The 12,163-nt window shown below is 31.5% G+C and overlaps 1 protein-coding gene across 11 annotated transcripts in view; it reads left to right on the top strand.

Moving 5' to 3' along the window:
* The window catches only part of Ccdc172 (coiled-coil domain containing 172), a 111,474-nt gene that overhangs the window by 26,605 nt on the left and 72,706 nt on the right, over nt 1-12,163 (top strand). For all 11 annotated transcript variants that reach the window (XM_033761400.1, XM_010634556.2, XM_010634552.2 and 8 more), the window contains 2 exons: nt 9,487-9,603; nt 10,747-10,912. In XM_033761400.1, the coding sequence (XP_033617291.1) occupies nt 9,487-9,603; nt 10,747-10,912 (283 nt within the window). The remainder of the gene's footprint in view (nt 1-9,486; nt 9,604-10,746; nt 10,913-12,163) is intronic.

The raw sequence follows: 12,163 nt of genomic DNA, 5'->3' as shown, positions 1-12,163 counted from the left end.
TTAATAGTGCTGGAAAAACTGGGTTTCCACTTGCTGAAGATTAAAACTAGACCCATATCTTTCACCATGCATTAAACTAAAATTGAAATGGATGAAGGATCTAAATATTAAAGCAGAAACACTAAACCTGCTCGAAGATAGGTTAGGTAGAACTCTTGAAGACACTGGCATAGGAAAGACCTATGAATAGAATAAAACCTCAGTTGCACAGGAGCTATCACAAAGAATCAACAACTGTGATCTCATTTTATTAAAAAGCTTTTGCATAGCAAGAGAAACCACCAACAGAGTGAAGAAACAGTCCACAGTTTGGGAAAATTTTTTTACCAACTGTTCCTTAGACAAAGCACTATTATCTAGAATATATAAAAAACTAAAAAAAGAGTCAGACTCCCCCAGTTTTAAAGACCCAATCCAAATATCTGAAATTAATATTCACTTCTCAGATGAAGAAGTAAAAACAAAATAATTGTTCCACATCACTAGTTATTTGTGAGATGCAAATTAAAACAACACTGAGATTCCATCTCACTCCAGAAAGAATGGCTGGTATCAAGAAATCAACCAATAATAAATGATGATTGGGTTGTGGGAAAAAAGAAAGTCTTCTCTACTTTGGTGAGAGTATAGACTGGTGAAACCACTGTGGAAATCAGTATGGAGATTCCTCAAGAAATGAAAACTAGATTCCTCAAAAAAATGAAAACTTCCATTTTACCCAGCTATTCCCCTCTTGCTATGTTCCCAAAAGAATGAAAAGCATCACACCGTGTTGATATATGCACACCCACATTTATAGCAGCACAGTTTGTAATAGCTAAATCTTGCAAACAGCCCTAATGTTCAAGAACCAAAGAATGGATAAAGTTGTTTTTTTTAAAAAGTATACAACGGAGTACTACTCAGCCATAAAGAAACATAAACTTGAGACATAGTTAAATGGATACACATTGAAACTATACTCATAAATGAAATAAATTGGACATACATGTGTAAATACTAAATTGTTTCTCTGGCATGAGAAATTGATTTCTTTGTTTCCCTTTTTTTTTTTTTTTTTTTTTTTTTTTTTTTTTTTTGGTACTGGGGATCGAACTTGGGTCCTTGTGCTTGCAAGGCAGGTGGCGGAACCACTGAACTAAATCCTTGGCCCTGGCATGAGAAATTGAATGTAAATGAGGACCAAAATGTACAATAGATATTGTGCAATAGTAAGAAAATCTTCAAAGGGAAAGGGGATCTAGAAGAGGGGAAGTGGGAAAAAGGAAAGTGAAAAATTAGAAAAGAAGGAAAAAATGGAAATAAAGCTTTTGTAAATAGCGAGGGGTGGAGGGACTGAAGGAAGGTAAAGAGAATGGGAAAAAATAAGAACCAAGATATATCATGTACATGTACAAATTATCTGTGATGAATGTGATCTTTATGTATACCTAAAATGTACCAGTAAACTTAAGTAATAAAAAATAATAAGGTTCAGAATGGACTAACTTTATTTACATTGAACCTTATGGTAAAATTTGATTCAGTTCATGACCAGTTTTCTTAAGACCAGAATCATGGAATGAAGTTTATGAACTGAGGTACCACTGTACTGAAAGATACACCCACATGGATCTGAATTTTAACATACCAACTACCCATTGTATCTCTTTATTTCTGGCATGAAGATTTCCCTTATGGTTTGGCTTAACTATGTAAGCAATTCATATTTAAAATGTATTTTATTCAGAATTTCTCTATATTTGGAGTAGAAAGTATTTTCCCCTTTGTTTGCTTATACTGCCATACTAATCAGATTTTTTCATCAAAAAATTTTAATACCACCAATTTCTTATTACTGTGTTCTAATTTTTGATTTTTTAGATGATTCTGTGTAATTATTCAAGTATTTCTCAGGAGGCTTATGTGAATTAAAGTTTTATAAAATATTAATACCTGAAATTTGTATGACAACTTCTCTGTATATGGAATCTTGAGTCAAACCTACTTTTAGAAATTTTTTTAGATGTAGAACTATTGTCTTTGAAAATTTTTGTAGCAAAATAAAAATACTGAAGTCAGCCTGGCTTTTAAAAATCCCTTTTAGGTTACCTGCTTTGTTCATTTTTCTTCCTTGACTGCTTTAACATTTTTATTTATAATTCTAATTTTGTGAAGAGATATATCCATTTTGTTTTGACCAACAGTGATCCTCTGATTTTATTTACTCTCAACTATCATACTACAATTTATTTTTCAAGTGACCCCATTTTTATAGTTTAGATTGTAGTTCTCTATCCTCTGAATGTATTATTTTCTGTTATTTGACTACTAGTCCTCAACAATCTGGGATTAACTTTTTATACTTTTATCACTGATTCCATCTTCTACATTATTAGTTTTATGCTTTAATGCTCTGCAAATTTAAATTGTGTTACCTTCTTTATTTCTACATTTCTGTAAGTTTTTGTCTTCCTTTTTTATCTCAGCTTGTATTTTTATCTTACTCTTATTTTCTTCATTTTGTTTTTTTATGGACAAATTTTTGTTTACATCCTCTAGAGACATCAAGCAATTGACTAATGAGTATTTTTCTTGTCGTCCAGTAATAAATTATTATATAGAGATGTGGTCCCCTTTCCCTATACTCTGTTAGATTATTTTGTTTTTTTTTTTTAATCTGTTAATCCTATTTTTCATAGGGTTCATGTTACTCTGAGATCTGTTCAGATGGTCAGTTTACCAACAGATGCCATACATACATATATATATATACACACACACACATACATTGTGTGTGTATAAATTTTTCTTTGTCTTGTTCTTATTTTCTTTGATTTTTGAAGAGCAAGTTGTCTTCTTAGAGCTAACAAGAGTTGATAGAGTTTATCTCAACCAATTTCTAGTATTCTTGTAGTGTAGCTTTACTTGCCTAAGATATGATCTACTCTTGATCATGTGCCAAGTTTTCTTAATGAGTAGAAAAATGTATGCTTTAAAGAGTCTTGACATTTTATAGTTCTTTCGTCAAAAGCCATACATGAAAACCTCTACCTCAGTATTGCATTGTTTTATATCCTGACAGAATAAACAGGTAGACATGGTGATAGGTAAAGTACTGCTATATGAATTGTCAAATGACAAAGAAGTTACCTTATTTCAAAGTTACCTTATCTCCTCAGTGTCTTTTCAGAAATATTATTGCAAACTTCCCTTCACATGTCAGAATTTTTTCTACTGTTCTTTCCCTAATCACATTAGTAGAGATCAGCAGCTTTTGAGAAGGAAGTTTTATTTAAGAAAAGAGGACAAATAATTTTATAGTGCAGGGATAATTTTGAAAAGGATAGATTTCTGTTGTTAAGAACTTTGAAATACCAGATGACTTCAGAAAAGATGAGTGGCAGAAGTCAGAGGCAAGAAGGCTACTCTGTGCCTGTGTGTAATCCCAAAGCTGCTGAACAGAATTTCTCACGTAAGACTTAGTGCTTATATGGCCTTATGAATTATTATTGCCTGGATTAATATTTCAAGGTAAGTTGAAATACCTTAGGTTCTTTGATTCTGAGTAGTTCCAAGGCTCCAAATATAGTCTAGTACTGGTTAAAATTCTAATTAATTCCTTCCACGAGAAGAGAGAAAGAATGAAAGGTAGATATGGGATCACCACAATGAGAAAATAAATCAGATTGTTACTCCAAAGTGTTATCAAAGTGTTCTTTTCATTATGAGCTCCTTTAACTCCAATTTTATTAGAAGTGTTTATTTCCCTACTAGAAGAATAGATGTATTCCTGGAAAATTGTGTGGGGCTTTTACCATTGTATTTGGTGAATATGTAGGTTTTCTTTCAAAATTAAAATAACTCTTATTTTAAATTATGAAGTGTAATGCATGTTTAGTGAACTACTCTAAAAATAGGCATAAGTAAATTGTAGACTGAAAATCACCTGTAATTCTGCCATGCAATTTGTATTTTCATAGATTTTTATTTCAAAGTTAAATGCATATATATTTTTTCTAAACAATTCACTTTTAAAATTTATTATATGTACCCTAGATTGCTCTGTTTCTGTTTCTGTCTCTGTCTCTGTCTCTGTCTCTGCCTCTTTCCCTCTCTCAGAGTCAAAAGAGTACAGATCATGTAAAGCCTTCCAAGCCATTTTGAAGATTGAAAAAGTAGTATTACTGTGTCATAGTTACTCTTTAAATATTGTGTCTTTGGTTGAGAAACATACTTATGAAAACCTATGTTTTCGAGAAAAACCTTAACATCTGCTGTTAATATAATAGTCATTGATGTGCTTAATATTCAAAATGTCTATCAGTTTTAACAACCACATTTTTTCCTCAGTTGTTACAATTTTAAGAATCTGAAATTTTCTACACAACTCTTTTTTTTTTAATGTGAAGTTACCTATTATGCTGTTGACCAAAAATTTTAATCAGCAAAATGTAAGTTCTTTAAGGCTAAGATTATTTTTAACAACAGCAGACACAACAAAGACTAGTTCTGTAGCTCTGTATTTTGCTTTCTTGGATCCAAGCATTAATTTAAAATCCTTAGTCATTTTCAATTTTCAAAATTTTCTTCTACAAAAATACCTAAAGGCACCCAGGCAGCAAATCTTGTGAAGAGTCACAAAACGTGGCTTTGTTTAAAACTGACCTACTTGGCCAGATAAGTCAGCTCACTAGGAAAAACTGTAACTCTGCTGAAAAATCAAATATCCCAAGAGAAATAAAACAGAGAAAAGAAAAAAATACTTACAGCTGAGAGAAGCAGAATTAGCAAGGGAGTTGGCACTATTATAAATGAAACTTTTTTCAAAACAGAATTGTTTTGTGACAAACCTTGGCCTTTTTGATTCTAGAATGCACCTTTAAGGCTGCATGCAAATATTTTCATTTCTAGTCAGAAGGCAGAGCTGTTAATAAGACCTTTGTGTTCCTGTCATTAGGAACTCTCCATCCTTTTATTTGTATTGTTTGTAGGACTTTTTGGTAACTTAGGATGGAGTCAACAGTTTCTATTTATCATAAAACAAATGGTTCAAAATACCATGGATATGATAGTTCTTCAATTCAAATCTGACTCAGAGAAATGAATTTAGAAGTCATGTTTGTGGTACAATTTTTAAATTTCTTATAGCATCTTCTTGTTCTGATCTTAGCCCATCACCTTTTAATGAGTTAAGAGAGATTTCTGGTGATGATTTTTTTTTGGGTGAAATGATTCTGTCAGTATATTAAGGGTTATATTTACCTAAATTTCACTTGACAGCATATCTGTTTTTCAAATACATAAACATAGAAAAGCAATTTAAGAAATTAGTTGGTATACAGGAAGAACAAAAGGAATAATCTGCTGTTCTATAAATTGGTAGTATGAAATGCTATTCCTGAAGAATTAATAACTTATACTTTACAGAGAAGAACTGGGCAGATCCAAATGTTTTTATTCCTTTAGTTCTATTAAAATATGAAGACTCTAGCCTTAACCTGATGAGGTCCTCAGCAGTGTGAATCAGCATATTGGAGGCACCTGTGCTTGCTTTTTCTTGACTTTAGTTTCCCAAACTCCCACCATTTTCTCTATAATAGTATTTCCTCTACTTGCCAAGACCTTTTTGTATTAAGTATTTTCATCATAAATCTTAAGTAAATTTAAAAATTAATGTTACTATAACCTTTCTGCAGTTATCGGCTCTCTAGGACTTTCTGGGTTTTGATTAAAAGAGGAAAATGTGAAAAGAAAAGCAGGATAAGAAAGAGAATGAAGAGAAACAAATAAGTTCAAAGAAACAGAAAATCTTCAAAATGGATTGTTAACAGAATTTTCTGGAAAGAAAATTGTTTCTTTTAATATGTGAAATATAAAATTATAATTGTCTATTTTTCAGTTTTGGTGTGTAGGCTTCATTTTTCACATTATGGTAAATATCAATATATCTGTTATGTAGCTCTCTCTCTCTCTTTTTTTTCTAGTTAAAAAAATTTTTTAAAGCCGGGTGGTGGCGCATTCTGTTATGTAGCTCTCTCTCTCTCTTTTTTTTCTAGTTAAAAAAATTTTTTAAAGCCGGGTGTGGTGGCGCACCCCTGTAATCCCAGCACTCGGGAGGCTGAGGCAGGAGGAACACTGTGAGCTCGAGACCAGGCTGGGCTACATAGTGAGTTCCGGGTCAGTCTCCACTACATAGTGAGACCCTGTCTCAAAAAACAAAAAAAACAAAAAAAAAATTTTTTTTTTTTGGTACCCATCATCAAACTCAGGACCTTGTGCTTGTGAGGCAGGAGGCAGAACCACTGAGCTAAATCCCCATCCCTTGTAGCTCTCTTTAATACTTATTTCACTCTTTTAAGAAAGAAGACATAAGTGTAGTGGAAATCCCTAGCTCTTAGTTGTTGATACCTAGAATAAAGCTGCTAATTTCTGAGTCCTTAACATAAAATTTTCCTGAATTTGAATAATAAATTTGCTCAAGTCATATTTAAGAATTGATTCAATGAGTAATATTTCTCCATTTTTGTGTTTGACACAGGTCTTTTAATAAAAGGTCAGTATCAGAAAAAGAATTAGAATTCAGGAATTTTGATTTTGAAGAGCATCATTTTTAAAATACCTTAATAGATTAAACCAAAGTTTATCTAACCCAATATTTGGTCTCTGAAGCAGTTTTGGACATGGTTTCTGCTCATAATAGTGATTCTAAGAAGTATGTACTACATGTAGCCTTTTCATAAACTGTGATGGAATTAATATTTGATGATTTTTAAAAAATGTCTTGGGCTGGGGATTTAGCTCAGTGGTTCCACTGCCTGCCTCACAAGTGCAAGGAGTGGAGTTCAATCCCTGGTACCAAAAAAATAAAAAATAAAAAATGTCTCATAAATGCATATACTTTCAACTTACATGATCATGGGAGACTAAAGTTTGTTTTTGTACCAGAATTACTTTTTCATTTCTTTAAAATAATTATAATATTTCCATGTTAATATCATGATTTAGAAGAAAGGAAGTCAGAAAATCTGGATTTCAGTCCTGCATTTGGGACTAAAGATTAAAGATTGAACTTCTCTGGACATTATTTTAATCTTATTTGCGCAGACATCAAATACCCCGGAAATATTTTCTTCTTCTAAATGTAATAGAAGTTAGTATCACACTCTTGTTTGCCCTTTTTGGTTTTTGCATGATTTGATAGATTTGGACATATGTTTTAATTCCTTTTCCTCAGATAATGAATTACCAATTATTTAATTCTTCCTTCCTCTAATTTTAACAGTATTATCTTAATTTACTTAGTCATATGAATTGTACTTCTCTAATCTGTATCTGTTGATGTCACTATTAAAGTTGGATTGTTGAGAATAGCACCAGGTACTGTAGCTGTGGGCAGATGTACTGTAATCTTCTACAAATGTAAGATCATATTTTCTATTTTATTTCAGCTACTTTTTTTAAATGCCAGTATTTCTAGGACTTTTTAGCTGTCATATATCAAAATACTTTTTAAGACAACCTTTGCCTCTGGACTAGACTATTCCTTGGCCCTTTACTATTCAGTATCTTCTGGGACAGACATTTCACACCCTGCCTCTGTCCTTGAGAAAGTTCTTAGAAGTAACATAAATCTTATTTTCTGCAATTTAAGTTGAATTTATATATTTTTTCTTTTTTTCTGTAAAGATAGGAATACCTCCAAACTGCAAGTGATGCTTTTTTATGAGGGCTAGTATTGAACATTGCAGAAAAATTATTTTCAGTGTAGCATATTTTTAACTTATATATCAAAGCTCCCTGACTTTCATTTCAATATTCATGTCTCAGTAAGTACCATGGTTTAAAGCCCAAATAAAATAATATGGTAGTTAACATATCTAATACAATGGACCCTTGACTTACAAACTCAATTTGTAAGGGCTGATTGTAACTCAGGTTGGTCAATTGAAGGTTAAGGTTCCTCTACATAGCCTTCAAAGTCTCTCTCCTGTAAATAGGCAGATCTCAGTGTCCTAAGAGTCATTGGCCCTGGATTTCTCAACTCACCCCATACAGGAAAGGATGTTGTGGTATTCCTTCCAGAACTCTTTAAGGGTTAATTAAATCTGTGTCTGAAACCATATTGGAAGCACAACCAGCCAGTATTTAGGTTGTAGCTGAAGACTTCATTCATAAGTTAAAACTAAAATTGTGATCATAACCCAAGTTGTTCATATGTCAAGGCCAGTTGTGACTCGAGAGTCCACTGTATTAATGTTTGTTATATCTGTTACTGCTAGCACAAAACGAGGTACTAAAATGAAAAATGAGTTCTTGAGAGGAGTAAGCAAATAAGAGGTCCTCTTCCCCCACACACATTGAGACACATCCCATTTGGTCTCTGATCTTGCTTGTAAGGAATTTGTTGGGTGAATGTCTAGAAGAGAAGGTGGAAAGGTCTTCAGATTATACCAGGCCAGCATGGCTAACTCCCTGTTGTAGGTTCTGGAAATAAAAAAGCATCTTGAACCACCCTCCAAAATTACAAGAAAAGAATAATGGAAAATGAATGCTTAAAACCTGTTTGAGAAACTTAAAAGGTTTATGCTTTGCATGATATATTCATGGAACTGAGTTTTTGCCTGTATTTTGTATATTTTATGTCATTATTTTACTTGTTTTACTTTGTGGTGCTGCAAATGGAGCTCAGGGAGTTGAGTTTGCAAATGTTCTACCATTTAGCTGCATCCTCATCCCATCCCATTATTTTGTCATATTGTGTAATTTCTCCATTATAAGTTGTGAGAATAGAAAACTGTTCTTTCACACAAATTTAACAGATTTCAATATGTATAGTCAAGAAGTTTTGGTATTTAAACCAAGAACTCTGCTAGGTATGCAAGGAAAAGAAAAGCATATTTCCTTCCCTTGAAGAGCTAATGGTCTTATTGGGAGAAGTCTTAAAATTGTAATTATATAGATAGTATAAGTACACTAGGATGTTTCATGTGAATTTTATTTTGCATATTAAAGATTAATGCAGAAAATGTCATATGCAAATCTGTTAACTAAGATACTCTATTTTTTTTTCAGCTTTAATTGAGTTTATTGGTACATTTTAGGGATACAGTACAGTTACATTCATTGTTGGGATCTTGTACCTCTACATGACAAGTCTTGATTCTCATTTTTTCCCCTTACCCCTGCCCTCCCTTCACCCCCTCCTCCCCTCTCCATCTACAAACACTTTATTTTCATCTTTTCATTATCTCACATTTTTTTCTTTTCCCTTATTACCTTTCCCCTACCCATCCCACCTTCCCTACACCTTTAGCTCCTTTCTTCCCATTTCTAAATGTCAGTAATCTTACTAGGATCTTATGTATTATTGCAGATTATTCACACCAGGGAATCTATTCGGTATTTACACATGTGTGACTTATTTATTTCACTTAGGAGTATATAAGATGCTCTAAAATGTCTTGTTTCTGATTTCTCTCTCTCTTTTGTTTTTTTACTTTGAAGGTTCAGCAGAGTTCTGAAAAATCCTCCCGCTTACAGCTTCTAAAAGCGTATGTAAATGCCTTAGAAAGACAATACAGTGAAATTACAAACCAAAGGAATGTACTTCTCCAAACCTTTGTGAGTCTAACCACTTAGAAAAATCCATTTCAATAAACATGTTGAAACTCTTTAATATACTTAGCGTACTTTTAGAAAATTGTCCATGTTCATATTAGCAGTATTATACAGATAAGGAAATATATTAAGTACTATTTAAAACTAATTGGTAATATAACTAATATAGTTTGAAAGAATTCTGTTAACAGGGACATAATATAGAAATTATATGCAATTATAATAAAGCCTAAAGAAAGGGTAAAACTGATTTCAATTGCTTATACATTGAGACTTTAATGATTTGAAAGGTTCATACTTTGGGAATATTAATGATATGAATGAAAATGTGGATATTACTTTATCTTTTTATCTTAAATCAGAACCAACAAAGTGAGCAACAGTGCCATTTTGGAAATATGACTGATTAGATAACATTTTAAAGAAAATACATGTAAAAATATTAAAAATACAGTTCAGAAGTCAGAACCAGAAGATACAGTGGTTTTGAATGACATGGGAAGTTTCTCAGTGTGGTTCATAATTGGTTGGCATCCCTTAGAAAAAATAAAAAATATAGTAATTTTTAAGTTATAATATTATCAAAATGTTTAGGTTTTTGTGTTGTCCAAAATTTTGAAAACTTACTTTCTCACCATGTTGGTATTTCATAAAATATAGACAGTTGTGTAAAACTGATCTTGCAGTTCATATATAATTGTGCCTTCATCAGTCTACATTTAAAAATATTTCCTTAGCTATCCTCGTTTGTTAATTTTTCTATTTTTTCCAGCAAAGTTATAGTCCTTTGAGTGTAGTTTTAATTTTTAAGATTGGTTATTATTTTACTACTTAATTTTATATTGTAATGACAAAATGACAAGTGGTTATAAAATTTAAATCACACACACAGGTACAATGAGTCCTAGAATTTCTATCATAATAATTCTAAAACTTTAAAGATAAATATTTTATCTGCTGATAGTTTATTGTTATTATACTTCAGTTTTTTAATAGCATTACCTAAAAGTGAAGCATTTTTTAGTATACCAGGAAATATAATTTTATATTTTTTGTTAATAATTCCAAATGGTTGTATTTTAAATCATTAAAGAAAAATTTAATGCAAATAACACCTATATTTGATCTGTGTTTTTGTTTTTTCAGGAAACTACAAAGAAAAAAATGATAGACGAGGAAGAAAAATTCATTAAGGAAATTACAGACTTTAATAATGAGTATGAAATAACAAAGAAAAGAGAGCTTTTGATGAAACAAAGTGTCAAGATTGAAGTATTTGACTTAGAAAACCAGGCAAACATTTTGAAAAAAGGTGTGAATATTTATTTGAATGGAATTAATAAAAATAACTTATTTTGAACAAATTAATTTTCTATAACTTTAACCCTTTTAACAAATTGGGTTATTACATAATTGTATCTCTCACTTTAGTCTTAATTGTCGTAATGAATTAGTGAATATGTATTTTTTATTGTGAACAAGCTCAGATTATTTAGTGGTACATGTAACACAAGCATTTGGTCATTCATTCAATATAAATATCTGTTTACTATCTGTTATGTCATAGCTACCGTTATAGGTCATGGGGATATGAAATTAAAAAGTGGAAGAAACAAACACATAAGCAGGTATTTACAGTGCAGTGTGATGGAAGCTCTATTAGGCGTTCGAAATGGTGTTTATAATCTCATTTTACCATTAATCCAGTATAAACTGGGAAGTAAAGTTACATAATGAGGTGAATTTCATTTTAGGAATAGTAGTTTGCAGGTTATTGCAGTCTGTGATAAAATGCTGAAGTAAAGCAATTGCCAAGGAGAGGAAGGAGTGAATTAGAGATTAACAAAGAACAACAGGATTTTATCACTGATTAATGTAGACAGAAATGGGGAAAATAAAAAATATTTTACAGATTCAAACTTTAGAGATTCTTTTAAGGCAGTAGATTAAAGTCCAGTATCTCTTCATCTAAATCAGGTCCAACTCCACACTGTGGAGGCTGTAATAAGAATTTCTATTTTTTTTTTTTTTAATTTCCATACCGGTTTCCATAGTGGTTGGACTAGTTTACATTACAATAGCAATGAAGGGATTTTCCTTTCTTACCACAGCCTCACAAGCATTTGTTATTTAATTTCTTAATGATTACAATACTTTCTGAAATAAAATGAAATCTCAGTGTTGTTTTAATTGACATTTCTCTAATGGTAAGGGAAGTTGAACAATTTTTCATGTATTTATTATTTGTATTTCTTCTGAGAAGTATCTATTGGTTTCAGTTTCCAACTTATTCTGTTCTTTATTTTAGGAGAGGGGGGTCTAAATTTTTTAGTTATTTATAATGTATTATTTTATATATATATAATTATTATTATAATAATTGTATATGATATATACATTCTAGATATTAGTCCTCTGTCCAAGGTGTAGCTGGCAGTGTTTTTTCTTATTCTGTAAGATGTCTCTTCCCTCTGTTGATTGTTTCCTTTGCTGTGCAGAAGCTTTATAATTTGATGTAATCCTATTTGTTTACTCTTGCTGTTATTTCTTTTGCAGTTGGAGT

Source organism: Fukomys damarensis, unplaced genomic scaffold (assembly GCF_012274545.1).
Source record: "Fukomys damarensis isolate Sample0158 unplaced genomic scaffold, DMR_v1.0_HiC HiC_scaffold_8, whole genome shotgun sequence".
NCBI classification, from domain to species: domain Eukaryota; kingdom Metazoa; phylum Chordata; class Mammalia; order Rodentia; family Bathyergidae; genus Fukomys; species Fukomys damarensis.
Note: the sequence above shows the minus strand (reverse complement) of the source record. Positions and strands in the feature narration are given on the sequence as shown.